The 27,525-nt window shown below is 40.2% G+C and overlaps 3 protein-coding genes and 1 long non-coding RNA gene across 6 annotated transcripts; 2 read left to right on the top strand and 2 right to left on the bottom strand.

Annotated features, from left to right (window-relative positions):
- Positions 1 to 138: 138 nt before the first annotated feature.
- hoxd11a (homeobox D11a) lies at positions 139 to 26,999 on the bottom strand. 3 transcript variants are annotated; one of them, XM_041068952.2, is made up of 4 exons: positions 26,850 to 26,999; positions 26,403 to 26,536; positions 4,175 to 4,622; positions 149 to 3,571 (listed from the first exon to the last, which is right to left on the bottom strand). In XM_041068952.2, exons 3-4 carry the CDS (start codon positions 4,515 to 4,517, stop codon positions 3,336 to 3,338), a joined length of 579 nt encoding a protein of 192 aa, XP_040924886.1. In that variant the 5' UTR covers positions 4,518 to 4,622; positions 26,403 to 26,536; positions 26,850 to 26,999; the 3' UTR covers positions 149 to 3,335. The 3 variants fall into 3 exon arrangements, with proteins under 3 accessions (XP_028992321.1, XP_040924886.1, XP_055361011.1); XM_055505036.1 differs by lacking the exons at positions 26,403 to 26,536; positions 26,850 to 26,999 and adding an exon at positions 6,977 to 8,174; XM_029136488.3 differs by lacking the exons at positions 26,403 to 26,536; positions 26,850 to 26,999 and having other exon boundaries at positions 139 to 3,571; positions 4,175 to 6,927.
- hoxd12a (homeobox D12a) lies at positions 8,242 to 10,391 on the bottom strand. The gene is made up of 2 exons (XM_029136491.3): positions 9,829 to 10,391; positions 8,242 to 9,366 (listed from the first exon to the last, which is right to left on the bottom strand). Exons 1-2 carry the CDS (start codon positions 10,355 to 10,357, stop codon positions 9,128 to 9,130), a joined length of 768 nt encoding a protein of 255 aa, XP_028992324.1. The 5' UTR covers positions 10,358 to 10,391; the 3' UTR covers positions 8,242 to 9,127.
- On the top strand, positions 10,580 to 15,549 carry LOC121201926 (uncharacterized). The gene is made up of 4 exons (XR_005897127.2): positions 10,580 to 10,714; positions 14,128 to 14,177; positions 14,720 to 14,757; positions 15,472 to 15,549. It is a non-coding gene; the product is annotated as an uncharacterized LOC121201926 (long non-coding RNA).
- evx2 (even-skipped homeobox 2) lies at positions 17,847 to 23,510 on the top strand. Its single transcript, XM_029136486.3, has 3 exons — positions 17,847 to 19,287; positions 19,635 to 19,876; positions 20,371 to 23,510. The coding sequence occupies exons 1-3, from the start codon at positions 18,894 to 18,896 to the stop codon at positions 20,983 to 20,985; spliced, it is 1,251 nt and encodes a 416-aa protein (XP_028992319.1). The 5' UTR covers positions 17,847 to 18,893; the 3' UTR covers positions 20,986 to 23,510.
- Positions 27,000 to 27,525: the final 526 nt, after the last annotated feature.

Raw genomic sequence — 27,525 nt, forward strand, 5'->3', positions numbered from 1 at the left:
ATTAACGTTTTGCATCTACTTTGCTATGTTCGGTGATTTTGATCTAAATGCAAAAAAAGAATAAAGGTCCCATATTACAAACCAAACGTTTCTTTTTATCTTGTTTATTTGTTGAGCATTTATATTTTTGCATACTCCAACAACCTTAACTCATCTGGAATTAGGAAAACAACCTTTTACGAGTTCTTAAATATGCCTAAATTAAATGAATCCATAAGGTGAGTGCACCATTCACACAAACAAATGTTTCACAAAGCTCTGCACTTAATCCAAACAGGAATTGGCCCTTTATTGTTTGCACACACCATTAAGCACAATATCGTTATTTGCATTTGTGCAGATATTTACGTGAAAAATAAAAAGGAAAGTACTGAACGCAGTCTGGGGGTGATTTTGCTCAGGGCTCCACAGTTTGTGTCCGTCTCACATCTGCACAGAAACTGCAGACAGCTGAATATTTGCAATTAAAGCAGATGCTTTCGGACAATTTTAACAAGGGTTCCGGCTAGTGATACTTCTGCTGAAGTCACAACAGCATTCTGGGTAATGGATGCAGTTAGAATGATATAAAAAAAGAAAAAAAAAACTAATCAGACCTTGCATGAGATGGATTTGATTGCCACAAGGAAGCAGAATATGAGCAGGACTGTGTTGTTAAACAGGGGACAAAACTTAAGAACTTGTGTCCAAACATATGCGAAAACCAGTAATTTTCAACAATATCGCAAGAAACAAATACGGCGCCAAAAAGAGCGAATTAAACTTGAAATTATTATCTTTGGTATAATTGCTACAAACGTAAATGACTGATACAGCGTCCCTCGGTGAATGTGTATATATCATCTGTATTTACAGTTGGCTGTAAATAAACCACGTGTTGTTTGCACATCATCATCACCACAGGATTCACACAGGGCAAAACAGAGGCCTGTTTAATACTGCAATTCAGATTATGGCGTTGAGTTAGAAATGTAATTTACCACTGTACCGTATTACATTTATTTAATGACATTTATCTCAAACAACTGATGACACATCGCTTCTGGTGCATCAAGCGAAAACAATTTGTTTCCTGTGACGCATAAAAACAAAGTATATTGTATATTTAATATGACACAATATGTATTAGGTATGATGAGCCAATACGATTTAGTCTAATGAAACACCATAAAGGTGGATGATAACCATAACAGTTATATAGAGGTTAGAGTACCGTTATTTAAACAAGGACACTGATTAAAAAAAAAACATGCACATGTGAAATGTGTTTAAACTGAAAAGCAAACTATAGATAAAAAAGTGGAAAACAGTAAAACGACCATTTAAAACAAAAAAAAAACATTTATATAGTACGAAAAATGAAAATGCTATAACGTAAAAATCTCATTATTATCTATAGAAATAAAGCCCTCGTAAGAACATTTGGTGGCTGTACAGATTTCAGCAGCCGCTGCAGTTGTGAACATTAAAATCTCCGTTTTCAGGTTCAACTGACAAAGACACGAAGCAGAGTTTGATTCCTACTCTTTACCTTGCCCTTTCAAAAACACTTGAACATGACAACAACTGTGGTCCGAGGAATGGCGCACAGACACTGCGCCAAATTAAAACGTCACTGACTTCATACAAAAACTGCAGTATTACGCTGTATTATAACAGTATCTGCCTAACACGTGTTCTCATCTGTAACTTAACAGGACATATTTAAAAACTTGATGCAAAACAAGACGCTTTTTCAACATTTTTATCAAAAGAGAATGAGCTTGTGTAAAATCTACTGAAACCAGAAGAGCATTCCGAGTAATTAATGGAGTTAGAATGACATAAAAAAATCTAATCAAACCGTGCACGAGCGGATTATTCCTCCACTGACTGATTTTCATGCTGGGTGGATGTTAAATTTGGCTGAACTCTGCATTTCCACTAAAAGCTAAAGCAGCAAGTCTGCCCTCATGTGGATACGCGGGGAATCTGAGAGAAATAACCCACACAGTTGGTAATGTGATTTCACTGTAGGACATGATGGCAACCCAATTAAACGCTTAATGAAACCTCAGTTTTCTAATAGCCTTCGAGGGAAATAACGGTAGATGTGATATCTCACAAATGAAATAAACATTAATTTAAATTCCTTTTTAGAAAGACCAAAAGGAGTGAGAAATTGTAGCTGCGCAGACTGGGTGATACTAATCTTGTGATATCACATTAATTATTAATCATTCGAGAGTTAAATTGTCACATTTCTTTAGTTTGCCCTTTTTTTTTGCAATATTCCACACGGCCGAGAGACAGTGTGGCCTTTAGATGACAGCACTGGTGGAGCAACAGAAGACGGAAACGTGTCGTTTGGCCTTTTATAAAACACAAAAATGCGGTTTTTATCCCTAATATTGAGAAATAATTGGCGCGTGCAGCACATTTGAATGCGCCAAAGCCACGTTTAATCACTTTTGCAAGAAAAGCAAATGAAAGACGGAACAATGACTTATATGTCCAGAAAGCGAAGAATGTCGCCACTTATCGCCCAAGTGGTGTGGCAGCATTTCAATTGTCTCAAAAGGTCAAAACCAACTAAATATAGGCGTGATGCGCTGCCATCGATTTAAATTCACTCTCAAAAAATCATAATGAATGGGCCTGAAGTGAAACTACTGCGGGCAAGAAAGAATCGATCCTGTTGTGATTCGGGGGTTGGGACACCAAAGTCCAATAGCCCCCTATTTAGACATTTACAGCTACTTTTATTATACTGTCTAGACGCTTCAAGGTTTAGTAAACAATCCAGTGTTTGAAAGGAAAGGAAATAACGAGACCGTACAGGCCCGCGAGCGCCAAATCTCTCCCCTGATTTGGAACGTTTCCCCCTATGACACATTTTTACAGGTCTTCATATGACTATCATACAACACGTACCGTGTCTACTTTATTTCACACCACAACGTACATTACATGCGTCCTTATATATGCACAATGCACAAGGAAGAAGCCTACGTATTGACCAAAACAAATTCGAAGCACGGATCGCACTTGGCTTTTTTTTTGTTTACAAATTACGCGAAATTATATGAACATGAATAAATAAATGCAGATTTTTGGCTAAATTATGACAGCTCGGTTGTGTATTTATTTTTATTTTTTGCAAAATAGACAGTTTAAACAGAAGCTGAGAGAACCAGTCTTTAAAAGGTGTGTGTAGCTGCTATTTTCTTCCCGTACGTGTGTGTGTGAGAGAGTGAGTGAGAGTGTGTGTGTGTGTGTGTGTGTGTGTGTGTGTGTGGCGTGTGTGAGAGTGTGTGAGAGAGAAGGAGAGCGTGTGTGCGCTCCTATTTCAGGTATCAGAATAAAGGATTGCCAGTGAAATATTGTAGACGGTCGCGGTTCAGCTTTTTCTCCTTCATTCTTCTATTTTGAAACCAAATCTTCACCTGCCGATCGGACAGGTTTAACATCCTGGACAGCTGGAGCCGCTTCTCTTTGTTAATGTACACGTTGAAGAAAAACTCTCGTTCAAGTTCTCGGATCTGGTATTTGGAGTAAGGACACCGCTTCTTCCTGGACTTGGCTGATGAACCTGCGGAGAAAAACAAAAAGCGAAGAAAACGGGTCACAAAACGGAAGATCTGAGCCTCCAGTGAAAGGGTTGACAGAAACATTTATTTATTTATTTCTGCACAAAGACCATCTCTGTCTCCCTCTCTCCCTCGCGCGCGCGCGCACACACACACACACACACACACACACACACACAGATTGTGAAGAGAGAAAACAACTGAGAAATTTGCATTAAAATGAGCCTTTACTGCACCGACTGTAGCGTGTGTTGCCATTTGGACTCAATCTCACTATAGCCTGTACTTTTCCTACTGGCGTCACACTATGCAGTTATAATAGACTAAAATTGCCCATTTGGCGTCAATTCTCCATCAATGCATATGAACTTCATCCACACAGCAACGGTGCTAGCAGAGCAACCTTTAAACTATGCTTATTTGACTGCTTCCCATTGTAAATACCTTTACAACCGTAAAGCAAATCTTATTGGGATATAAAAGCGTTTGCATGCTTATAAAGCTGCATATGGCCCTGACGGCCACGATGCTGGACACATTGCAGCCCACACACTATACGTCTCAGCCATCCATGTTAGAATAGACGCAAAGCGGAAAATACTCACTCTCTTGGCTGGTTTTGTCGCCGCAGTTGGACGACGAGTCGTCGTCGACGCTCCCGCTCGGCTCAGCTTTGTGCTCTTCTAGTTTGGTTAAAGCCTGATTGTTATTCACGGCGTCTCCCGGCGCGGCAGAGTCTGTCTTTTGTTTGAGGATCTCCGCGTTGGGCTTGTCCGAGTTGGGAGAGTCAAAGAACTGGTCGAAGCCCTGGGGAAGCACCCCGTTCCGGCCGACGCCGGTGAAGAAACTGCACGGCGAGCTCGTCCCTCCGTGGTGGCCGTACAGGGGTTCGTTTTTGAATATCACATCCGCCCTGGTGCCGGAGGACTGGATCAGGTCCCGGTGCATTATCTCGTCCGCCGAGTAGTAAGGCGCATAATTGCCTCTGTAGTGCCATTTGCTGTGATGGTCCAGTCCATAATCCCTGAAAGCGACTTCTCGAACAGGTTGGACCTGGGTTATGTTGGAGGAATAGGGGAAATTAATCTGACACGATGTAGTCTGCGGTAAAAAGGAGGAGACTGAGGTGAAATCGGGCGTCGAAACGTAATAAGTGCAGTTCGGTAAATACATATTTGACGCACAGCTGCGGTCGTCGTATTCCGTCATAGCGCTTCTCCCCTTTTCCTCTCCGTAACAGAGGAATTGGCAGCTTGACTGTGTTAAACTTTGTCCATCTATAGCACCACAGGCGTGTGGAGAGACCCCGCCAGGGAGAAAAAATCGGAAACGTAGGCAGACCTGCAATACATCTTGATCGATTCTTGAGGTAATTGTGTCATGTGATCCAGCTAAGAAATTACCATACATCAATATCAGTCATTAAAAACTGTCCGGAGAAACTCATGTGAGCGCATGCGAGAGAATTCATTGGTTCCCCGGCTGCAGAGGAAACTCCTCTCCAGCCTTGTTGCCCTGTGGCTCGAAAAAAAAAAAAGAAAAAGAAATAAATGAACCACAGCTGAAATATTTGATTTACTCTCGCAGCAGCGCCGACGTGAACGTGTAACGACATAAAATGAGTGCAGAGGATTTCTTTAATAGAAATTTGCATTTTGCCACACATTTCTGGGGGAGGCGTGTTTTGTTTGTAGCAACAGTTAGGCTGGAAATATTGGAGTTGACCTTCGCATGTCACGAGGCGCTTAAAGGAGAGTGGCACCAAGGCCACGGTGCCACCGAGGCTGCGGGGTTAAAGCGCGACCCTGCACAATTGTGATTCAGCCCGTGATTATCGCACAACTCATTAGGCCAGTTCTTATGCGTAAAGACTTGAGGCTTCATTGCTGTAATCGCCCTGCACCGTGGCGACTGAGAGGCTGCTCAACACACAAACAAATGGGAGAGAAAATATATTAATACGTCGTCTTGGTCTGTAGCGTGTTTCAAAAAAATAAAAACCCTCAGGCGCCACAGAAGAAATAAACGACCGCTACACCACTGCAATAAATTCTAGCAAAACTACTGCAAAACGTGCAAAATAGGCTCGTGCGTGCGTCGCTTTTGAAATCGGTTTGCGCGAGAAGGGCGAAAACGTCGCTCTCTGTCCGTTCCTTTCGTGCCACATCTTAATCGACAACGCAGATGAACGCAGCAAAAATCCAAATCAAACAGTCCGCGGAATGAGAGTGCAAACGCAGAAGGGTTGATGTTGGATGCCACGGTGCAGAAGCTCAGTCAGCTGCGAGCATGAATCACTGAGCACATTCAACATTGCCAAGTCCAGAACAACTAGCTTTGACCGTCTGTGGTCTAGGTGATGTCCAGCAAGCATCCACCAACAAGCCACCGCAGCTAAATGATTTTATTGCACCAGGGCAGCCGTGCCTGCAGCGTTTCGGCCTCTTTCTGCAAAACGGAGTGGAAACGTCAGTGAACGGAGATCTCCGAGCCCCAACAAATATTTTGCTTGTGTAAGTATAATTTTTTTTTTTTTATACAAAACTAAGTAAAAAAACACAAGCAGCTGCTGTAAACACTTAATATCTACAAATTATTACCAAATATTTACCACCAAATTACGCACCAAGAAATGCAGCACTTATTTGTGATTTACTTGAGCCTTCACATAAATTAAAAAAAAAAAAAAAAATCTAGATTGCTCAGCTTCGAACCTGAAGGTCACACACAGAATGTGGCAGCAGCCTAAATAGAACTGCGTTTAATGTTAGGGGGTAAACCCAGTTCTGTGAGCGGGTGTCTGCAACGCTTCAGGCAGTTAACGAAGATACACTACGTTAAACAAATAGGATGCTTCCAATAAACTAATATTCATTTGCAGAACGATCACAGACAATGTATTTATGTCATAACACGGGACTGAATTACCTTCCTATTACTGACAAAGTTAAAGCGACCTGTTGCTCGTCACTGTTTACGTTACGCTGACATGAATTGAAATGCCTGCATATTGTTTACTCTAACGGCGTCATAATATTATAGAATCCGTATGATTCAGTGTTTTAATTATAAATACAGATTGTGATAAATATTTGAAGTAACAGTAGTTAATTCTAAGTTGCCTTTGCATTTAAAAACATTTAAACCATTGTCTACATGGACGAGTGGTTTGGAGCTACAGCACATAGTCAGTCTCTAGTTTATGATATCAAACTTATTACTCAACCAAATATACAGATTATTTATACATTGCTGACCATTGCTAGAAAATAAGTAGCTTTACCGTGGGATTTAAAAACGCACAGCCCATTAACTTGACCTTAACTTTGTTTTGGCGCCCCCACGATCTGAAGGTGGAGGAGATATGTGGCGCTGTCTGGTCATAAAGCAATAAAGTAAGACAATACCGAGGGAGAAGTTGTCTGCCAGACCCAGGGAAAACTCGGTTTAGTTGCTCGAAATAGTCCGAGTATCCACTAGTGGGTGAAACGTGCGCGGTTCCGAGTGTAAGGGGCGCCGCAGGCCTGCAGCAGATGACTGTGGGTTACTAAAAATAACGTGCAGTAATAGAACAGGTCTGGGACAATTAAAAAAAAACAACTTCCTAAAGATTCTACAAAAGAAAAAAATGAATTGGGAACCACTGACAGTGTGAGGGTCACAAATAAATCTCCGTTACAGGTCAGATTGGAATCGTTGCTGGGGCCGAGCGCTCAGTATCACCGCAGTGTTACTGGAACACAATGGCCGCAGTGATGAGGACGCAATAATGGGGGTCCAATAATAGAGCCAGCAGCCTGTAAAGGTTCCATGTGTATCCTGCTACACACTCTGCTTTTAGAAGCTCACCCACCACACGTGACCCTGTAGCTCAAAACAGGCATATTTCCAAGCATAACATGACAATAACCGTTAAGTGTTCAAAACAATAAACAGTGACCTAAATAAATGTGATCATACCCGCACGCGAGTCATGTCTGATACTCCGAGGAACCAGTTGTGCGCACAAGTCGCACTGAACATTTATATGCTGTATCTCAGCGAAATTAAAAGATTACCCCCCGAAACGACGCCTTTTAGTCACAACCACAGCAACCTCCAAGTGGCATGTGGAGGTTTTGCCTGTGGGTGTGAGCCGCTGCTGTGTTCTGCGTTTACTGTGAAGAGGAATTACGCGTGTGGGCCAAGGAGGAAGCCTTAGTAGTAGAAGCACACACATTGGCACATGTGGCCAAGAACACGACGCGAAAACGGCTGCTGAAACCTGGACCTGGCAGTAACGTTTGAACACAAAACTAAGGACGTAGGCAGGTGATTGTGATCAAATTCTAGTTATTCTGACAGTATTATTTCGTTGGCAGTATTGTAGTATTTGTTGGTAAGGCGGTGCGATAAAGTCAGACAGTATTACATTATAAACATAAAGGCAACAAATGTTTCCATCCACTTCAAAGTGAGGAGTGGCGACAGGTACTGAGCATCACGTGCGCTGTTAGAAAAGCTAAATATTAAAAGAAAAATCAGTTTGAGTTGCATGATGCGACCTTCACTGCAGATGAACACTTTGATCCACTAGTGAGCGACTGATTCCGGAATCTAGAGCTGAACGTTAGACGTGAGGTTTAATTTCGCTACTTGCGTGAAAATACAGGACTACTCACATTTTGCACAGTTCATTTAAAAAGGTTCTTTATTTAAAACAGCGCCCGCATTAGAAAACCAAAACCTTGCCCGTGCGTAAAACAGACTGCTGCTCTATTTCACATTTTTTTTTAATCTTACAATAACATGCTTCGTGGAATGATTTTAAAATGAGTCCAGTCCAGTCGAATGCAAAATATTAATGACTGTACAGTGGCATTTGAAGCATGACGGAGAATTTGGCCGCTGGAAATGCAGTTATAATTCTGATTTAACAGCATCCGAGGTCTTCACATCCACAAACTCACTTGCTTCTACCTAAAACGAACTTGAATGAGCAGGCGGCGACAACAAAATGCAACAATGCTCGTGTTAACGGAGCTCCTACAAACTGGGTGAATCAGGCATTCAGTCGAAAACAGCAATTAATAGATATGCATGCATTTATATTGTATTCCGATTTTTTTTTCAACTTTTCAAATTCAACTGCCCCAAAACATTAATTTGGCTGCTCGCTTCCACACGTAGTGTCCCATACATGCACAGGCCACCCTACAAAGCAACAAATGCATAGAGCCACATCCAATGAGCCGGACGTTTGCTGTGAGGAAGAATAGGCTCATCTTCATCCGCACGGACGAGCAACACCTCAGGTCGAATTCTCGAAGTTAAAGATGTCCAACTGGGTAGAATCTCTTGTCGGGAAAACATCTGCACTGCTTTTTAAATAATAATTACTTTGCTACATTTGATGTGATTGGATTAAAATGATGCCAATAACATATGACAGGCATGGACATATTTTACACTTTTCAATCCAAGACAAAGCCGGAAGCCCGAAGGGCTCGTCATGTGCAGCAACACGCAAGTGCAACATATTTCTGTGCGCCGCTGGTCACGATCAAGTCCAAAGGTCATCAGTACGTAGGGAACGCTTGTTCTCGCATCATCAGTCTCTTCTTCTTCATCCGCCGGTTCTGAAACCATATTTTCACCTGTTGGTCGCTCAGGTCCAGTCTGTCAGACAGCTCCTTTCGTTTCTGTCTGTTTATGAATTCATTGACCATAAATTCATTCTCAAGTTCAGCCAGCTGTGGCTTCGAGTAAGGCTTCCTCTTCTTCCTGGTCTTCACGTGCGACGAGCACCATGGGACACCTGGAACGACGGGAGGCAGAAGCAAGTTTTAAACCTGAAATTAACACCAACTTTAGCAACAGTAAAGAACAAGAGAGGGGAATAACTGCTCCCATCTGACCTGCTCGTAATGTTACATTTGCACATCTTATATATACATATATATAGTATGGATATGGATTATATAGTATGGATTAATATTGCTGGGCCTAAAGTAAAATTGAGAAGCAGATACCTGTTAATACGGTTAAAATCAACACAAACCACATTCAGTTGCCTCTACAATTACGGGTGATGCTCTAAAATGACCAAACACAGGCATTTAACTCGTATTCAAGCTCAGTAGAAGATCGACTTAATGTCTGCATAGAATAATAGTATCAGTAACCACTACCGATACAGAACAAGACTGACATAATAAGACACGCTGGGTATGAGATGTTTATAATAAAAATCAGTAAAATCAGTGTGTGTCTACTTGACCTTCAGCAAAAGTAGTCCTGGAGCACGAGTGGCTTGATGATGGATGAAGAGGATTCGGCTCCTGTTTGGTCCCGTTTACATTAAGTGGATCCGTCGAATCCGCATCAATCTGGGCCGTGGAAACGTGAGACCGGCTGCCGGGGTCGGAGTAAGTGCGGTCACCGCCGTAAACGTCATCCTGCCGGCCAGGCTCCTCGGTCTTGTGGCTCGCGTCCTGAAAGCACCGAGCGGACTCCTCCGCGTGAGGCTTGACGTGGCCGCCGGAGCTGGAGCTGGACAGGAACGGCGGACAGTAGCCCCCGAAGGCGCGGTTCTGTGGCGGCGGCGCTGCCGGTCCGGGCGTGCACGAACTTGAGGAAGTCCACGGGAGCGTGCACACCTCTCGCCTATTATAAGGAATCTGATGCAGCCCGGCTATGTGGGCTCCATTGCCGCGCAAATTGGAGAAATACAGCGAGTCGGGGGGAGCAAAATTCAACAGAGAACCAACATAGCCCGGATTTAAAGGATTCCTCTCACACATTTCCATGGAGCTTCCCTCAGACGCTTCTTGCAAGCCTTTTAGCAACTCCTGAAGAATAGAGGGTAGGTAATTGTTGATTTGTTAATACGGCGTCACGTGATATGCAAAGCATGCTGTTCCGCCCCACCCTGGTTCCCTGACTGCATTGCAAGATACTCCATGAGGAAATATTTTGGTACCGGGTGGGGGGTGAAGTTCAGTTCTAAACATTTGGTCCTCTATATTTATATACAATGTCACAAAGACCTGGCTCGTGTTAGCGTCAGTGTCTGCACGTGAGCACGGATGATATTTTAGTCTGACTTCTGAATAAAAGGGCCTTAAATGCACCACAGGAGACACGAGGCAATGCGCGCAAAAAGGGTAAGAATAAGGCTTTAATAAAATACTTCCATAATGATAATGATGACGTAGACAACATAGCGTTACATATATATTATGTTATGTAATGAAACTATATACCCTATTTTCTAGCAGTGACTCAAAATCAAAGCAGTACATTTCCTGAAGCATGTATGTTACGATATATGTGTGAACAAAGCTGTTTATGTCAGTCAATCATCCCCTCTCTCACGTGCAACAGAGTTTTACAGTAGCAAAGGTCCCCACGCTGGCAACATTCAATGGAGGCCCATTGTATTATGTTATATTACAGTACATCGTGGCCCCGGAGGTGTTACTTTGCTTGTGGGCCCCCTCTTTCTGTCACAATGTGGCCTTTATTCCTGTGGGCCTTAAAGCTATAGGCAGAACATTTAAAAGCATCTTCAATGCATCCGCGTTTGTAAAATTCACATTTTCTTTCTAAGAAACATTCTCACCCGCAGGAGTAAATTCTTTCTCTGATGAGAATGACCATAACTGGCTTTACGTTTCAGATTGAAATATTTAGTATTAAATTTTTTAATCCTGCGTGAACCAGCTGTTGAGCTCTGATCCTTTAAACTCAAGGCAGTGTGTGCAATAAACTAAAGCTACTATAGTGCACTTAGTGTCTATAAAAGGAAACTATTATTTTCCGGATTGAGGAAAAAGAACATAAGCTTCAGACGTTATTTCTGAGTAAAAGCACGCAGCTCGCCATTATGACCGTGCATTTCTAGAACCAGTAAAATAAAGTATTTACAATATTACGACGCTCATATATAGTGACATAAAAATGACAAGTTGTATTTTACAATCAAAGAGCACGTACATTACGTCACCAAATACTCTCAGTTGGCCCTATTCTAAAAGGAATACACATGCTATAGGACAAATATGTGAATATTAATCTATACAAACACTTTGATAATACCAGAAACACGTCGTTTTTAAGGGTGTTCTTCCCCAAAGTATAATGTCGCCCTGTAATTTGATTAAAAATATATAATTTTTCACAACACATTTACACTGAAGAGTTTACCACCAGGTCTGCAGTATATGACAAATACAACGCACTTTTTGTCACGGTCAAGAGATGTAAGGCACAAATTTACCAAACTATAATGATACAAGCTGGGATTCAAATCAGACAAATTTGAGGTTTATGCCACAAGAGCTTTCTAGAATTAAACAATTGTTAAACAGTCGATCTTGTTGTTATGGATGTGTCCCGACAGGTGGCAGCACCAGTTCATATATGACCTCTCCACTCACGCACTACTGCTCTTTTCACTGGCATCAGCTAAATTCTGCACTTCAGCAGTTTGAGTCGTTACTGAAGCTCATTGCTGAGCAATAAATGTGTTCTTTTAATAATTAAAGAAAGACTGGTAAAAAATAATGTAATTATCGTTTACTGTAGCACACAAAGATTTTGAAGATTTTCACCATTTTTGTTTTGTAATCATATTTAGACGTCATTACATTTTAGAGGCAAATGTGAGAAATCTGACCACGCTTTGTGAAGTTCATAGCATAAATGCATAAACCACAGCAGTGGGCTACAAAATATGATTCAATGTTTCAATTACAATTCAAATGACAAAAGATGATCGGCAACACCACTAATGTGAACTGACTAACGCAACAGTAATTACACGTTATTCTGAAACGTGAATTCTGCATAATAAAGTTCATAGTTTAATACTTCAGGGATGTGCTGAACATTCGAGCAGCAGTTTGAATGCAGACTTCTACTTGTAACCATGTATTTTACACGGGAGATACTCGCATAACTGACCTGATTTTATTATAAGGAAAAGAAGACAAATCCACTAAGAAAATTAAGCAACACGAATATGGTTTTACAAAAGTTTCAAGTGTGTGAGTTGCAAGTGACAACGATAAAAAAAGTTCGCTTGCACCAGCGAGGTAACGGATCAAAAAACAGGAAATAGAGCTACAGAATATGTATAAACAGCGAAAACAGATGCTAGGTTTGAAATAATAGATCAAAACGCATCTCTTAACAAAGGTAAATTTAAACGGATAATATTAGACAACAAAAAGGTAAAAGAGTCTCTGCTTTCGTTTTCCCTGTACAGACTCAAATTAATTCAGTTTACAAAAGGATACACACGTATAAAACTATCAGGAGAACTCAAGAATTGCAGTGGCTATTCGTACATTTTAGAATTTAGTTATATTTTAAAAAGAGATACAACTTGAAAATGGATTTCGCAGATTTAAGAAAATAACAGATATATTATTTAAAATTAAAATGTTACGTTAAACCTGTGATCTGACTGAAGGGCTGTTCTCTTGTTGGCGTTTCTTTGTTGCATTCAAGAGTTTGTAATCATTTTCTCCCAGCAAAATAATTTTAGATTTCCTGTTAACCAGACTAATGTGCTCCAAAGTAACCTGTCACAATAAGGCCAGACTATATGACGTGAGCCCGCATCCTGTGTGAAACAAGCCCTGGCTTCCACTGACTGAAAACTCGGAGGTTTTAACACTCGGAAAGGCAACATTTCTGAGCCCAGAGAACTTGAACGAGGGAGACAGCAAGTTTATTACCAAGGACAATAGACGGCGGATGGCTTCCTTCAATGCGTCTGGGAAACAACCAGACTGAATCTCCTCAATTTGGCCCCTGACACCTTAAACACGAAGGACGAGGGGCAATAAATGACTTAAAACGGGAAACGTGTTCCAATGTTCTAATTATGGGACAGACGACGTTGTGCTATACAGGAAAACTTTAAGTCTGCATTTCCCCAAATACAAAACTCAACACAATACAAAACCAAAATACGGAAATGGCTCGAATAAAAGAAATGTTTTTGTTCATAAAGCCCAAACGTCCATTTTACTTAGGAGCTAATTTTGTGATTAAATATTGTTTTGGGGGAATTTTGTTCCAAAACAAATTAAAGTGAGCTCAAGGTGCAAGGTGAAACCAGACTAGTATTAAAGGCTCAACTTGTTAATTTGGCTTTAGGGTCGTCTACAAACCGGTCGTTTAATTAAACATGGGACAAAATATTAGAGAAGTAATTAGAATAAAGTAATTGTAGCGTATTCACATAATGGGTGCTAGGAACATCTTATTAAACTAGGTCAGAGCAAATCCTTCATGTAAACACACCATGTGTCAGATTTATTGTTTTTATTGTCAGGAAAAGTGCGCAATAGCCACGTGAGGATGCATAATTTAATTTCTCTTAAGGCAGCAGAGTTTTCATGAACGTGAGCAGAAAGGATTATCCCCAAGATCACATTTCGCAATATAAAAGACACATGACCTACAACGATAAAATGACATACATTTTTTTTCTTTAGCTTAAAAGAATGTGTATTTATTTTAAACTGCTTAAATTTGCTTATTTCTAATTGTGTCCTTTCTTTAGAGTGATCTGATTTATCTCGCTGTTACTCTGCGCATTCTCCCTTATAAAAGGTGAGTTTTTACTCATTTACCATCAAAGACAGCACAAATTAACACAAGATAGCTACTTAAACTACATAAGAAGAATGTGTCTTCAAGATGGGAATAAAGTTAAGTAGTTTAGTAGTAGTAGTAGTTTAAAGTCAAGAGTTTACAGAAACGTGAGATGGTTGCAGAGTTATAAAGGGAAAAAAGGTTTGTACTAATCGACTTTTCCTCCCCCAACGTGATTTTGATCAACATTTATGTGATTATTTTCATTCGAGCAATTTGCTTCTCCAGTACAATATCTCAAAGTGAGCATTAAAACTACTTGCATGTTCGTGAATCTTGCCTAACGGTGCAATAATGTGATGCAACTCGTGTGCGTGATGGGGAGAGAGAGACAGAGAGAGAGAGACAGCGAGAGAGAGAGAGAGAGAGAGATTTTCAAACATCAGTGCCGCAGATGTGTTGTGCCGTTCGGCTGCCTGCATTGTCGCAGAGTCGCCGCTAGATGGCCCTCTTAGACAAGTTTTCACAATACATTTAACTTTTACTTTTGCTCTTTACAGGTTTGACATTGGGATCAGATACTTCGTCTATAAACACGGTAGACAATGCTCTTATACCAGTTTACATTTGAATGAATCATTTGTTTTTACATTGTCCTTGAGAATTCTGTCCCCTCACAGATTAGAGCATTAGGTTTAAAAATGAGTAAATTATGGCCAATATTCATGCAGGCTGCAGAGCATGCAGTCAAACTCACTAGAACTATACATGGCATGGGATTTACCTGGTAATTATTAACAGAACAAATGATGAGACATGAGACAATAATCATAAAATGCATTAAAAAAGACACACACACGTGTAAATAAGTACACAAGGAATATTTGTCATGATATCTCCTAATTTGTTAAAATATGGCCTGGATCACTGATGAAAATTTTAAATGAAAAGCTTGATTTAGTACATTCTTATTATGAATGTTTATTTATGCAACAGGGCGTGAGGGCGTCTCACTCTGAAACCATGCAATTCACCTAAGTACCACTAGAGGAAGATTCAGGCCAACAAAACTGAGTTGAGGAAATCTCACCACCAGTCCAACATTTCAAATGAACTTGCAAGTTAAAGCAGCATAAAGGCGACACCAAAGCTTTGCATGCCATTTGTTTTGATAGACACGCATCTAAACCAGTCCAACTCCTCACCTCTGTTTAAACTCAGGGAACCTCTATTTTCTCACGTAGTTCATTGTGTGTCATTTTTATAACATCAGCTTCTGTAACTCATTGTTTTCTTTCTGTATTTTGTACAGACTGACTTTTCTCAGCCACATGGAAATGAGGTTAAATTCATTTGGACTTGACCAATAAATAAAGTTTTACCACAAAGATTCAGAATCTATTCAATTTATTGAACTTTGTTTAATCTGACCTTCATCCTGTCATTTAAAGCTGTATGTCATGTTCAAATGTGGTTGATAACACTTTTCTGTGTCTGGTGAGTCACAACACAAAGATAGACAAAAACTACTGGTTCTGTTGTATTGAACATTGACTGTTTTTTTGTCAGTCATAGTAACCGTGTGCATTTTCCATTACAGTTCAATTTACCACAGAAAAACATGTGATAAAATCATTGGCCACTACTTTTTAGCTTACTTTCATATTCAAACTCTGTTTTGTTTTTACCATTATCTAAATGCAGAATGCTTGTAACCATTGAAACACTCCGTAGTGTCATTAAGCCTGATATGAATAAAACTCTAAATGATCCTATAATGTATAGTTAGAGGTCACTATACTGCCTTTGTCATCAGAAGAAACCTCGGCTGGTAACACATGCACTTGTGACATGAATCATCCTCTGTAAAATAGTTTAAGAGCCATTCAAGTTACCCACACGACACATTTTCTTTACATATAATGCAGAAAAGAAAGAGTCAAAGTGGAGCTTCAGATTATGTGTGAGAGGTTTAACTTGAAACACCAACAATGTCTGCGCTCAAGAGTCCAGTGAATTCATGATGGCGTCATGGTGAGCCAACATACACAAAGCATGACCCCAATGCTCAAGCAGTGGAGATCAGCAACTGTATAAACTGTATTATTGCAATATGTCCATTTTATATGCCTTTAAATTGTATTTAATTAACTTCAAAAGGACAGTTACAGGTAAAAATATAAGATCAAAAATGGGCAAGAACACAAAATTCAATTTATCTACCATCAAGGTGGATCAAGGTAAAAATACACTCCCCAGTTTGTATAATTCAAATATACACTTGATATTGCAATATACGCCTCCATGAAATTCTATCCAGAAAAATATTCATCAAGATTCATCAGTTGCATAATTAATCCAGTACATGTATGCAAATTACCTAATTAAATTAGATGGAAATTCCCAAAGCACTTAGAGAGAAAAGAATGGATACCAGTTCCTTACTGGAGTATATGGGGTTTTTTTTATTCAAAAACAAAAGAAAACATTGTGTTTGCAAAATAAATGACAAGTGGATTTAACTTAATTCGGTGAAATTGTATTAATTGGTGTTATCGTGCAAGCAGTAAAACGTGAGATTAGAACATCAGTTTACATAAGAGCACATTTAAACAAATGACTATAGTGGAATGAATTGTAATACAACTAGCTCCAGAACAAACAGGGTTCGGAAATTTATACTTCTAGGTTTATGTGCAGCAAAATATCCTGTAGGTCAGTGGCCACACCCGCTTCGGATGTTATCAGCCATTACGAATGGGCTGATCAGAACTTATCAGCGCATTCGAATGGGCCAGTAGGTGTCTGCTCTGCCTCCTCGCGAACAGCTAACAGCTAGCTAAGTTGCTATGTTAAGCAGCTTTAGAGGTTATTGTGGTTAGGGTTAGGGCTGGATAACGGGTGGGGGGTTCAGGTTACAGTTAGCTAACACAATACCGCTAGCTACTTGCTAAGTTATGCTCGCTAATAAATCAAAATCAAAAACTTCGATCCTCCCGTCGGAACAACAACCGCTCAACAGCGCCCCTACTGACTCTGCTGGTTAAATCATCCGAGCCGTGATCAACCTTACGGATCATTGACAACGATCTACCGCACCTATTCACCGCTGCCAGCAGGTAGATGGGCACCTACCGGCCCATACGTATGGGCTGATAACCACTGATAATGACCATTGAATGGCGTGATAACGTCCGAAGCCGCTCGTGGCCAACAGGGTTGAGGCTTTGGTCAGCAAAGCACGTTAGAACAGCAAAAACAGAACGTGCTTTGTTTCATGGCATATTGACTCAACAGGAACTCCGAACTCCCCAGTAGCAGTGTTTTATTTGCACACGGTCCTCATTAAAACACTTGACATCAGATAACTTGCCTTTCAGATTCATAACGTAATCGCTGTGATTTCAATTAATATTAGAACCAGCAGGGGGCGCCAGAGGACGCAGAGGAAAATCTGACTGTTCCCCTTCACGTCATTTCACATGCAGAAATCAGTCCATGCATGGGTTTTATGTCTGCACGCATGGAATACCATTTAAACGGTAATATGATGCATACATGCACATGTGCCAGTTGTGTCCTATAAATATGAGAGAATTGAGTGTTACACAAAGACTAATGGAAATGACTTAAACAGCCTAATCCAAACTTAAAAACACTTATGTGCTTCTAAATCTAATCAATCCATTTACATTTAAAGCCATAACTAATAAGAAATCAAACGAAAAATGCAAAGAAACAACAACAACTAAGTGGCGTTTTAAATTCCCACAGCTACGACTTTTAAATTTAGGACGAATTACATATTTACTTGAAAAGAAGACTATTCATACAAATATGCTTTCTGCACAGACCTGTGTAACAGGACCGTGTGTAGATGTGAGAAAACGTGTAATAATGCCTGTATTATCACCACATCAAAATATGTCTCTGACGGATAACGCACCACCTAGAGCAAAAAAAGGCAAAAAACAGAAGAAAAGGACGTGAGCTGCACTAAATGAATAGCAGGGTTGTCTAAAATAACACAAAACTACTTTTATTTATCACCACGCCAATCCATGCACTGCACAAAGCCTGGTGATTAACGCGCAGAAACGGCAAAAAAATAAAAAGAAATAAGAGGGAACAAATAAAAGAACGATTAGAGAGAGGGGGCGGGCGAGAGAGAGAGAGGGAGAGAGAGGAGGGAAACAATAGAGAATCAAAGCATAATAATATTCCTAAATGAAGAGGGAAATGTTGCAGCGCTCATTTTATTAATCAGACTGTCAATTTCACCCAAGAGGCCAAACCCAGGAGCAATCTAAAACAGACTCAGATCAACCCAGGGACACGCACCTCGCTCCTCACTCCTCTCTTCCTCTCCACTTGGATATTATTCGTCTGACCGAAGGCCGCCTCCATCATCAAGTGACAGCCCTCTCCTATTTATTTGCTTATAAACCTGTTACAATAAATGATCATTGGAGCAACGTCAGCCGAGCATTTTAACAACGAACAGCTACCACTTTTGATGAATGACATTTTGCTGCTGTGGGGAGGATGCACGGCTCATTCTGAGCAGCCGCTCGTCGACCGCATTCAGATCCTTTCATTTTTTTGCGTCTTGCTTATAAAAAGCTTTAGACTGTTATTTAGAGACAGTTGCTGAGTTGCATGCGGATTTAGCTCCAACACAAGCCATTGGTGCTCCAGCCCCCCCTGGTTTTTTTTTTCGTCCTGCACGGCTTAATGATGGAGAGGATAAGAAAAGAGATGATACTGATGGAGAGAGGTCTGCACAGTCCCGTCGCGGGGAAGAGGATCGCAGACACACCTGGAAATTCGGTCCTGGAGGCCCTGGAAAACTCGCAGCACAGCGGAAGGCTAAGCCCGAGAATAACTTCGGCTTCTCTTCATGGAAATCTTGGGGACATCCCGACGAAAGGCAAATTTGAAATTGACAGCCTTTTCGGGACACATCACAACAGCGAAAACAGCTCTTCGACAGAGATTTCGTCTTCAGAAAGCAGAAAGAAAATGAGCCTTTACTCCGAAGTTTCGCAAGAATCCGATATAAACAGTGATGTGGAGGTGGGGTGCCCGGCGCATCGCTCACCGAGCCAGCACAAGGAAAACAATAAAGGTAAGACTTCATTTTAATTCATATTTATGAGTTTATTGTTTGGGTATTTAGGATGTAATTATTATTATTACTATTGATATTGTAGTAGTATCAGCAGTATTGTTCTTTTTATCTTTAATTGTCGTAATTGCATCATTTTGTGGTTAATTTTAATTATAACAAAATAATAAATATTTTACGAAAATATTTAAAAAATATTTGACTGTTAAACATTTAGTATTCACGATGTAGTTTTACTATAGGCGTTACATTGTGTCGAATTTATTGCGGCTCCCTAGAAGAATATACCGTCAATAACATTGTCTTGTTTCTTTAATTTAATTGCATTGTTTCCTCCGTTTATTTAGGTTTTTCAGACAGTAATTCTGGATCTTCCAACACAAGTTCAAACTCCCTCCCGGGCATGAACGGAAATTCAACGGGGGGATCAAACAATTCCAACAGCGACCAGGTCAGAAGGTACCGGACTGCTTTCACCAGAGAACAAATCGGGAGACTGGAAAAGGAGTTTTACAGGGAAAATTATGTTTCGAGACCGAGAAGATGTGAATTAGCCGCAGCACTAAATCTGCCCGAAACTACAATTAAGGTAGGCTGCAGATTAATCTTCATTATTCCTGTCCACACGTGTTACGGGGTGCATGTGTTTGAGCAGAGACAGCAATGATTAATGCGTAAAAAATATTAATTACAATTCTGTTTAGCTGGGTCACAATTTTAGTTCTATTTGTGAAGGTTAATGTTTCGATTTTAACTTGCTGACAAAATATCGTTTTGATTTTTTTTTCGAATCAAACTGAAATCACGTTGTGTGTAGCATTAATTTCACGCTTTATTTTTTCACACTCAAAATTAATAATTTTAAGTAGCGTATTTAAGGAGACTGTAACACTTATTACTACAGGTTGCAAAATATATATATATATATATTTACATTTTTCAAAAATAATTCTCTCTAAAACAGTGCAGGCATCAGTGTCTCTTCAGAGCAGACGCTCAGCCCCACTCCTCAGAGGTCTAAATTTAGAGCGGGGAAACAACATGGCAGCTTCAATATGGGCCTTGTGTTGACTCTGTGTGCAGGTCTGGTTCCAGAACAGGCGGATGAAGGATAAAAGGCAGCGTTTGGCGATGTCCTGGCCCCATCCAGCAGACCCCAGCTTCTACACTTACATGATGACGCACGCGGCCGCTACAGGAAGTCTACCTTACCCTTTCCACTCGCACATGCCTCTACATTACTACCCGCACGTCGGCGTCACGGCAGCAGCGGCGGCCGCCGCCGCCTCCGGTGCCGCCTCGTCGCCTTTCGCCACGTCCATACGCCCCCTCGATACCTTCCGTGCACTGTCCCATCCCTACTCACGGCCCGAGCTGCTGTGCAGCTTCAGGCACCCGGGACTCTACCAGTCACCCGCAGGCCTGAACACTTCCGCAGCGGCGTCGGCGGCGGCGGCGGCCGCGGCGGCGGCGGCGGCGGTCAGCGCTCCGTCAGCCTCCGGGCCTTGTTCGTGTCTCAGCTGCCACAGCAGCCAGGCGGCGAGCGCTCTGGGCTCCAGGAGCTCCAGCGCTGACTTTACCTGCACAGCCTCGGGGCAAAGATCCGAGAGTGGATTTTTGCCGTATTCTGCCGCTGTTCTCAGCAAAACCTCAGTCCCGTCGCCAGATCAACGAGAAGAAACTTCACTTAACAGATAACTCATGACGCAGTCACGACCGGTCCCTTTTTTGCTCTAGTCCCACTTTACAGGGAACAGGCTCGTTTTAAATAGCATATCACACCTGGGTAAAGCATTCCTCTCTTAGGCAGCACTGTAAACACACACGAGGATTAATTTCTACTAGTCTGATTCAAGTCCAAAAACGTTTTTTACCTAAAAAAGACACGAATAGTTGAGCACTGGACATTTTGCAGCTTAAGAGAAACTTTTCTAAAAAGGCTCGTGCCCTTGTGTTGTGCCAGTTGACCATATTTATGGGCTGTCCTGGATTAACATGCATATTTGAAAAACAGAAACCTAACAGACCCCGCAGTCATTCTGTCCCAATGCTTGCGTCGTTGGTGTCGTTTCCAATTAATTTATCAGTACAACTCCCCGCAAACGGCAACACTCAAATTCTATCACATTTCGCATTTCTGCGTCAAACGTGGCAAATTCAGCTTGGCTATCTTCACCATTTAGGTTTAAAAAAAATACAAACGTGAGCTAATTATGCTATCCAAATTTAGACAGTACAAGGTCCTGCTTTTGTGCCCAGCAGCATATCCTTCTTCACTAGGCCTAATGGACTAAGATTTTGGCAGCAATAGCATCTCCAGCACCCAGCCTCTGCTCTATGGGGACACCCCTAATCAGCTAGAAGCTGCATATAATTTTGCACCGCGTCTTTGGTGTCAATTTCTATGTTAATAATGAGAGGATCATGACAAAAATTGCCAGTCATGTACCTAGATGGAGCTCCTTTGAATACATGACTGGAAGAAAGTTCCTCGTTTTGAGACCCGCTGTCAAGTGCTAACAACCCGCGGAGGGAAGTCATTAGACATACAAAAGACCTGGAACAAAGCGACAGTCCTGGTACACAGAATGCACTGTATAACGATAATATTTGAAAGATGGGGGCTTCAAAATATTACCTAAAAGTAGCTTATGATGCGCACCTGAAATTGGTTTTCTGATTACAGGGAACACCTTGATTCATCACCTATCCTGTATTTACATTGCTGAGCCTCGTTATTTCAAATCCAGTATTTTCTTAGGTATGTAATCCCTATAGGACTTCTTAGCGCACACACACACATAATGATGGGACTGAGCAAGACGGAAGTTCAGACAAAATAGCCTGGCTTTAAAAATCTGTCTGCGCCTGTAAAAATGGCTATGTGCTATTTTATTCGTTCCTGTTGGGACATGACCAATATGTTAATTATAAAACATGTGAACTGTAAATCGTGAAATATTTTGCAAATATCACTGATAGTCCTACTCATACCTGAAAACTGAAATATTGATCGCCCTGGAAAAAAAGCTTCAGGAAATGTGTATGGTAGGCTATTTTTAAACACCTTTTTTTTATTTATTTTGTGTGACTTGCTGAATGTTTGTTTTTGTTAAAACACTGGAGGTACACGCCAATAGGACCATGACCTGTAGTCTGCAAATTGGCCTGCAAACTCACCAGAAGTTCAAATTAACGACATGTACCTATTGTCGTGCTAAAATGCGACGGAATTATAAAATAGGAACACGTTTGTTTATGTTCTACTCAAACGAGGCTTTAAAGGGCTGGTAAACGAACACTGAAATTAAAATGATGAAAATAGTATTGGCCTTTGTCCCCAGGGTCTCTGTTATAACGCTATATCTCTGTATTTAAAAGTATCAATGACTGTATGAATTTAAATATTTTAACTTGAAAACATGTGCAATATGAAATGTAAATCATGTTATTTATTGATCGTGTTTGTTCTTGGAAAATAAATTTAAAAAACACTTCCGCTTCTTTACATTAATGATCACATGTACAAGCAAACTAATTTAGCCTACTACATTTACCTATATTTAATTTTTATATGCATTTATTATGACCCTACCTAAGACATCTTAGGCTTATTTAGATGCAGTGACACCATTTCTATGAAAACCCAGTCCAACATTAATTAAAAATACGTGAAAAGCTACAGGGAATATGAGGCCTGCCATCACGGGTCATTCCGGCCCTATAATTTACCATTATTTTTACATTACCTCTAAATGATACAAGCTGATACTGTCGTTAATTGCTCTTGGTTAAAATATAGCCTACACCAGAATGTCCCCGAGGGATTTTAAGATAAGTTGCTTTTTTGAACGTCCCCATTAAAGAAATAGGATTAGGGCAGCAAATATGGGCGTGATATATCACCGTGTTTCCTTGCTCTTTACTAAAGCGAGGGCTGCAACCCATACAACAAAGGCTCCGAGATAGATCGAGGTGTAAAAAGGAAAAGTCAGAGGCCAGAAAAACACTGCCCACAATAACACGATTAGTTTTGTATCCAATGTTCAAGACTGAAAAAAGAATCCATCATATGCAGAGGACTGTCTGTCACCTTTGCCGAATGGTTTTTGACAAGAAAATAAATCTTTGGGTTGTTTAATATATTTTATATTTTCTTTATTTCGGTGCTAATAGAAAAACCAAATTAAATGTCCACCAGCGAGATAGAAATGCAAAGATCGATGATCCTGCCCCTACTGTCCAATCACCCTTATTTAATTGACTGTATTTTCAGGGTAATTGAACTGCTTGTTGTAAATTGAAGATTTTATAGAAACGACATGAAAACTGCATTTACTGACATTCATCGCATCTTTGACATTGATTATCTGATCAGCGCCGTGTCATGCTAACCTCCAATTCTTCATTACACACTGTTTATGAGCTGTTACAGAACAACTTGCTTGTTCCAGAGTGATTGATTGCCTTATTAACGCGTGTTCTTGTAAGTGTGACCGGACTGATTACGATGCATATGTTTAGAATAATGTTTCATTTAGCTGACTGCGAGTAATGCAGGGTGACAGCTGCTGCGGGAGGACAAAAAACCTAAACTACAGGGAGCAAGCGGGGCCAAAACGCATTTAAGGTGGAACAGCGCAGACCCCTATGGCCAAATGCACTTATTCAGCGCCCGACGAAGGACTGGCAGCCGAGTGAAACCACCGAGGGCTACGAAACATTGTAACTAAACCCACTGTAACTCTTCAATTCGACAACTGTGCGATTACAACCCAACATCTCCTAAAACATATTGTCCTTTATATTTGAATGTGACGCCGTATTTACAACTGGCATACCAGCTGTTACATTCAAAAGTAAATCAATCAAAACTCATGCAGCCCTGCCAACAAAGTAGGACTCGCACCCAAAACCCTCGTCGTGTTAGGAACTTACATACGCTGCTAAAATATTTTTAAACGATTCAAGAAAACGAGTAACAAGGAACAGCAGCCTGATGAGATTTATGTCACCATTATGCTTCTGAAGTAGTCGCTGCTCTGTTTGTCTCAAATCATTGCCTCTGTTCAAATGTTACTTTCATATATTACAGGACATTAATTCAACTATAGCTCATTAAGACAGAATGAAATGGTTAAATTAACTTATCAACTCATAATGATGATGAATGGGGTATTAATTCAGATACAAGCTGGGCAATTTGCAATTTTGCGCGTTTTGATGGTTCTCAAATAACATTTAACATAACGGGTCATCCCCTCAATCAATTACATGAGCATATGAGCCGGTCGTATGGAACATTCTTTTTTTCATGCATATGTATTGAAACGTGTTCTCAATTATGTTTGAAAATTGCTTTTATTGGTTTAAAGACCAATTCTTCCAGTGGCCCTTCGACGCGGTTACGTTTAAGGTGGCATAATAAATCTTTTTTTTTTTTTTGTATAGGTGTTGTTTCTTCTAAACAACAAGAATACAAATAGTTGGCTTCATATTATATTTTGGAAAATCAGTCAAAAATACATTTTAAAGACAGATATACTACGGAAATTATTTTGCACTTGACAACGTGACAAACACACTGTAGCGTTTCTGCGGTGAAGAATGAGATTCAGATGACACAGCTCTTGGCTGTGGCGCCACTGAATGTGACAAATACACAGACTTAAAACATCTTAAAGGAAATCAAGCATATGCAGAATATACGCACTGGTATTCTCCTAATATAATAATGTAAAAAGAAATGAATGTTTTTCAAAAGCCAAAAGGAAAACCTGCAACACCGATATGATTATTCATTTAAATTAATCTGGATAAAACGTTACCATGTTTTCTGTACACTTATTTTCAAATCCTTTTCTCAAAATATTTTTCAATACTTGCAAATTCTTTAGTTAGTCAATACGGACTGGTTTTCCTTCTTTGGAAAAGAGAGCAATTCTCATTTCACAATCATTAAATTAAATAAATAAAAATAAAATAACACAAACAAGATGAAGCTTTGAATTCTACATGGACTGTGTAAAGTACTGCAAAGATTATATTTCTAGTAGTCGGACTATGAATTCTCAACAGTCTGAAGGTTGAGATTTCCCCATCACTGATCCTAACAGATTACAACTCAACAAAGTAATGTTTTTTTACAAGACATACTATTAAAGCTTTTATCAAAACAGGGTTAAGTCACATTGAAGTTGGTGTTAAAAATTTACATGAAATCAATACTTACCTCACCATGCAAAGCTGTAATATGTAGCTTTTGCAATTCAATAAATGAAATTGATGCAGACAGTTGACTTGATTTCACAGTATAAACTCCATAATCATTGCTGAGTTATGCAGCCAAGGTTCCCAATCAGAGCCAAAGCAAGGCCAATGCATAAACAGATATGTAATGAAAATTAACCTCTATGGCAGACTTCATAACCAGAACTTCATTCACCACAAACATCAGCTTTTCACAAGAACCCATGCATTTAGTAAAGGCCCTGTCCTTTTGCCATGGCAGCTTTAAATATAATAATAATACCTTATGAAGTGCTTCAGTACAAACCCAGAAATTATTGTTTACGCTTGGTTTAGATTGTAATTTTTAAGTTGACTGACAAAGTGGAGTTACAAGAGTTGCCCTATAATTAGGACCAGTCCCTCAAACCTTTGTGTTGCAAATACAGTTTCATGGAGGTATTGTTAGAAGATGAGATGGCTAACATTTTATAGTTTAATTTAAATATAAATTAAACACTTAAAGATAGTGCAGGTATGTTGTGCTATGAAGCCTCACCTCTTTATCTTGGGCTAAAAAATCCATTTATGAGTCTTCTTTTGGCCAACAGGCAGTAAGAGCATGTGTAGATTAATGTGTACTATATAAAAGGTACCCACGGAAAGATATTATAAGTAAGATCCATAAACCAGTAACTCTTGATTCTATTAATGACTTCTTCATGGGCTATGATGACTTCATGGACCAACACTGCATCGAAAAGTGTACTAGTGATGAAAACCTAGTTTGATTCTCCACCACATGCTGAACAAAAACAATCGGCATTTCTCAAACATTTGTTGACTATTTAGGCTTCTTTGAGAAGTGCAGTGCGTCATTCACGTACCTTTTATTTCCATTGCTGACATGGGTGCATTTCCCGAATGTCGACCTGATTGAACCCAACTTGAAGTTAGCTTCCTTATCTGGAGCTAGGAAACCAGGGCAGCTGAAGATGAAGCTAGCCAGTGACTTTAGTAACTGAAAGAGAATTATTTAATGAGTCTGTGCAGATGAAAGCAAAAAATAATTACAAAATGAGGCCTGTAGGAAAACTGACAGCATAGCATTAGCTGCAAACTACTGTAACAGCTACTTTGGTCAGACACTTTGGTCAAAGATATGCACAGATATGGATATGAAGAGAGTAAGCACAGCCACACAATCAAGTCCATTAAAGCATACAGAGACACAGCAGAGTTCATGGCAATGTAAGGAATGCATTCAACAACAGCTAGGTTAGCATTAGCTTATTTGTTACATGTAAAGAAGGTATGCACTTGTTTTTGCTAACCTTAAGCAGTCACTCAATGTCGCCTTATTGTCCAGCACAGCTATGCTGGAAATGTCACTCCTCAGAGGCAACTCAATGTCTTTTATTGTTTGACTTTAGTATCCACAGTGCACACATACAACATGCCCATAACCAAGTACAAAAAACCCAACGCAACAGCATGTGATTTTATAGTCTCACCTGCGGCTGGTCTAAACCACCAACAGAGGAGCTCACTATATAAATAAACAGAAGGATTAGCCAATACATTTGCAATGTATGCAGTTACCTTTACAAACGGTTTACCTATCGCAAATTAACTCAGAATACAAACATGTGTGCAACAACTAACTGGAGGAAACATTATTTTGTCAAAAGCAGAAACATGCCCACCCCATTTGCCAAACATGGTACAACCAGGAAGTATAAACACTCATTAGATGCTCTGGTGGCCATTTTGCTTCAGGCAGGTGATAACAAAATAGGATAATATTGTGGTTAAGGCTGTGTGCTTGTCTGTGGGTATTGTTTTATGCTTTGTGCACTACTGACTAAAAAAAGTGGATGAAAAAGGTCCCAACAACAGTCAAGCATGTTTTACTAAAGGACCCTACATGAAATGCTACACTACAGTACATTTAACTTTTTTTAAGTCAATGTTACAATGACATGTTGTTGCAGAGACTCCCTACAAGAC

Source organism: Betta splendens, chromosome 21 (genome assembly GCF_900634795.4).
Source record: "Betta splendens chromosome 21, fBetSpl5.4, whole genome shotgun sequence".
NCBI lineage: Eukaryota > Metazoa > Chordata > Actinopteri > Anabantiformes > Osphronemidae > Betta > Betta splendens.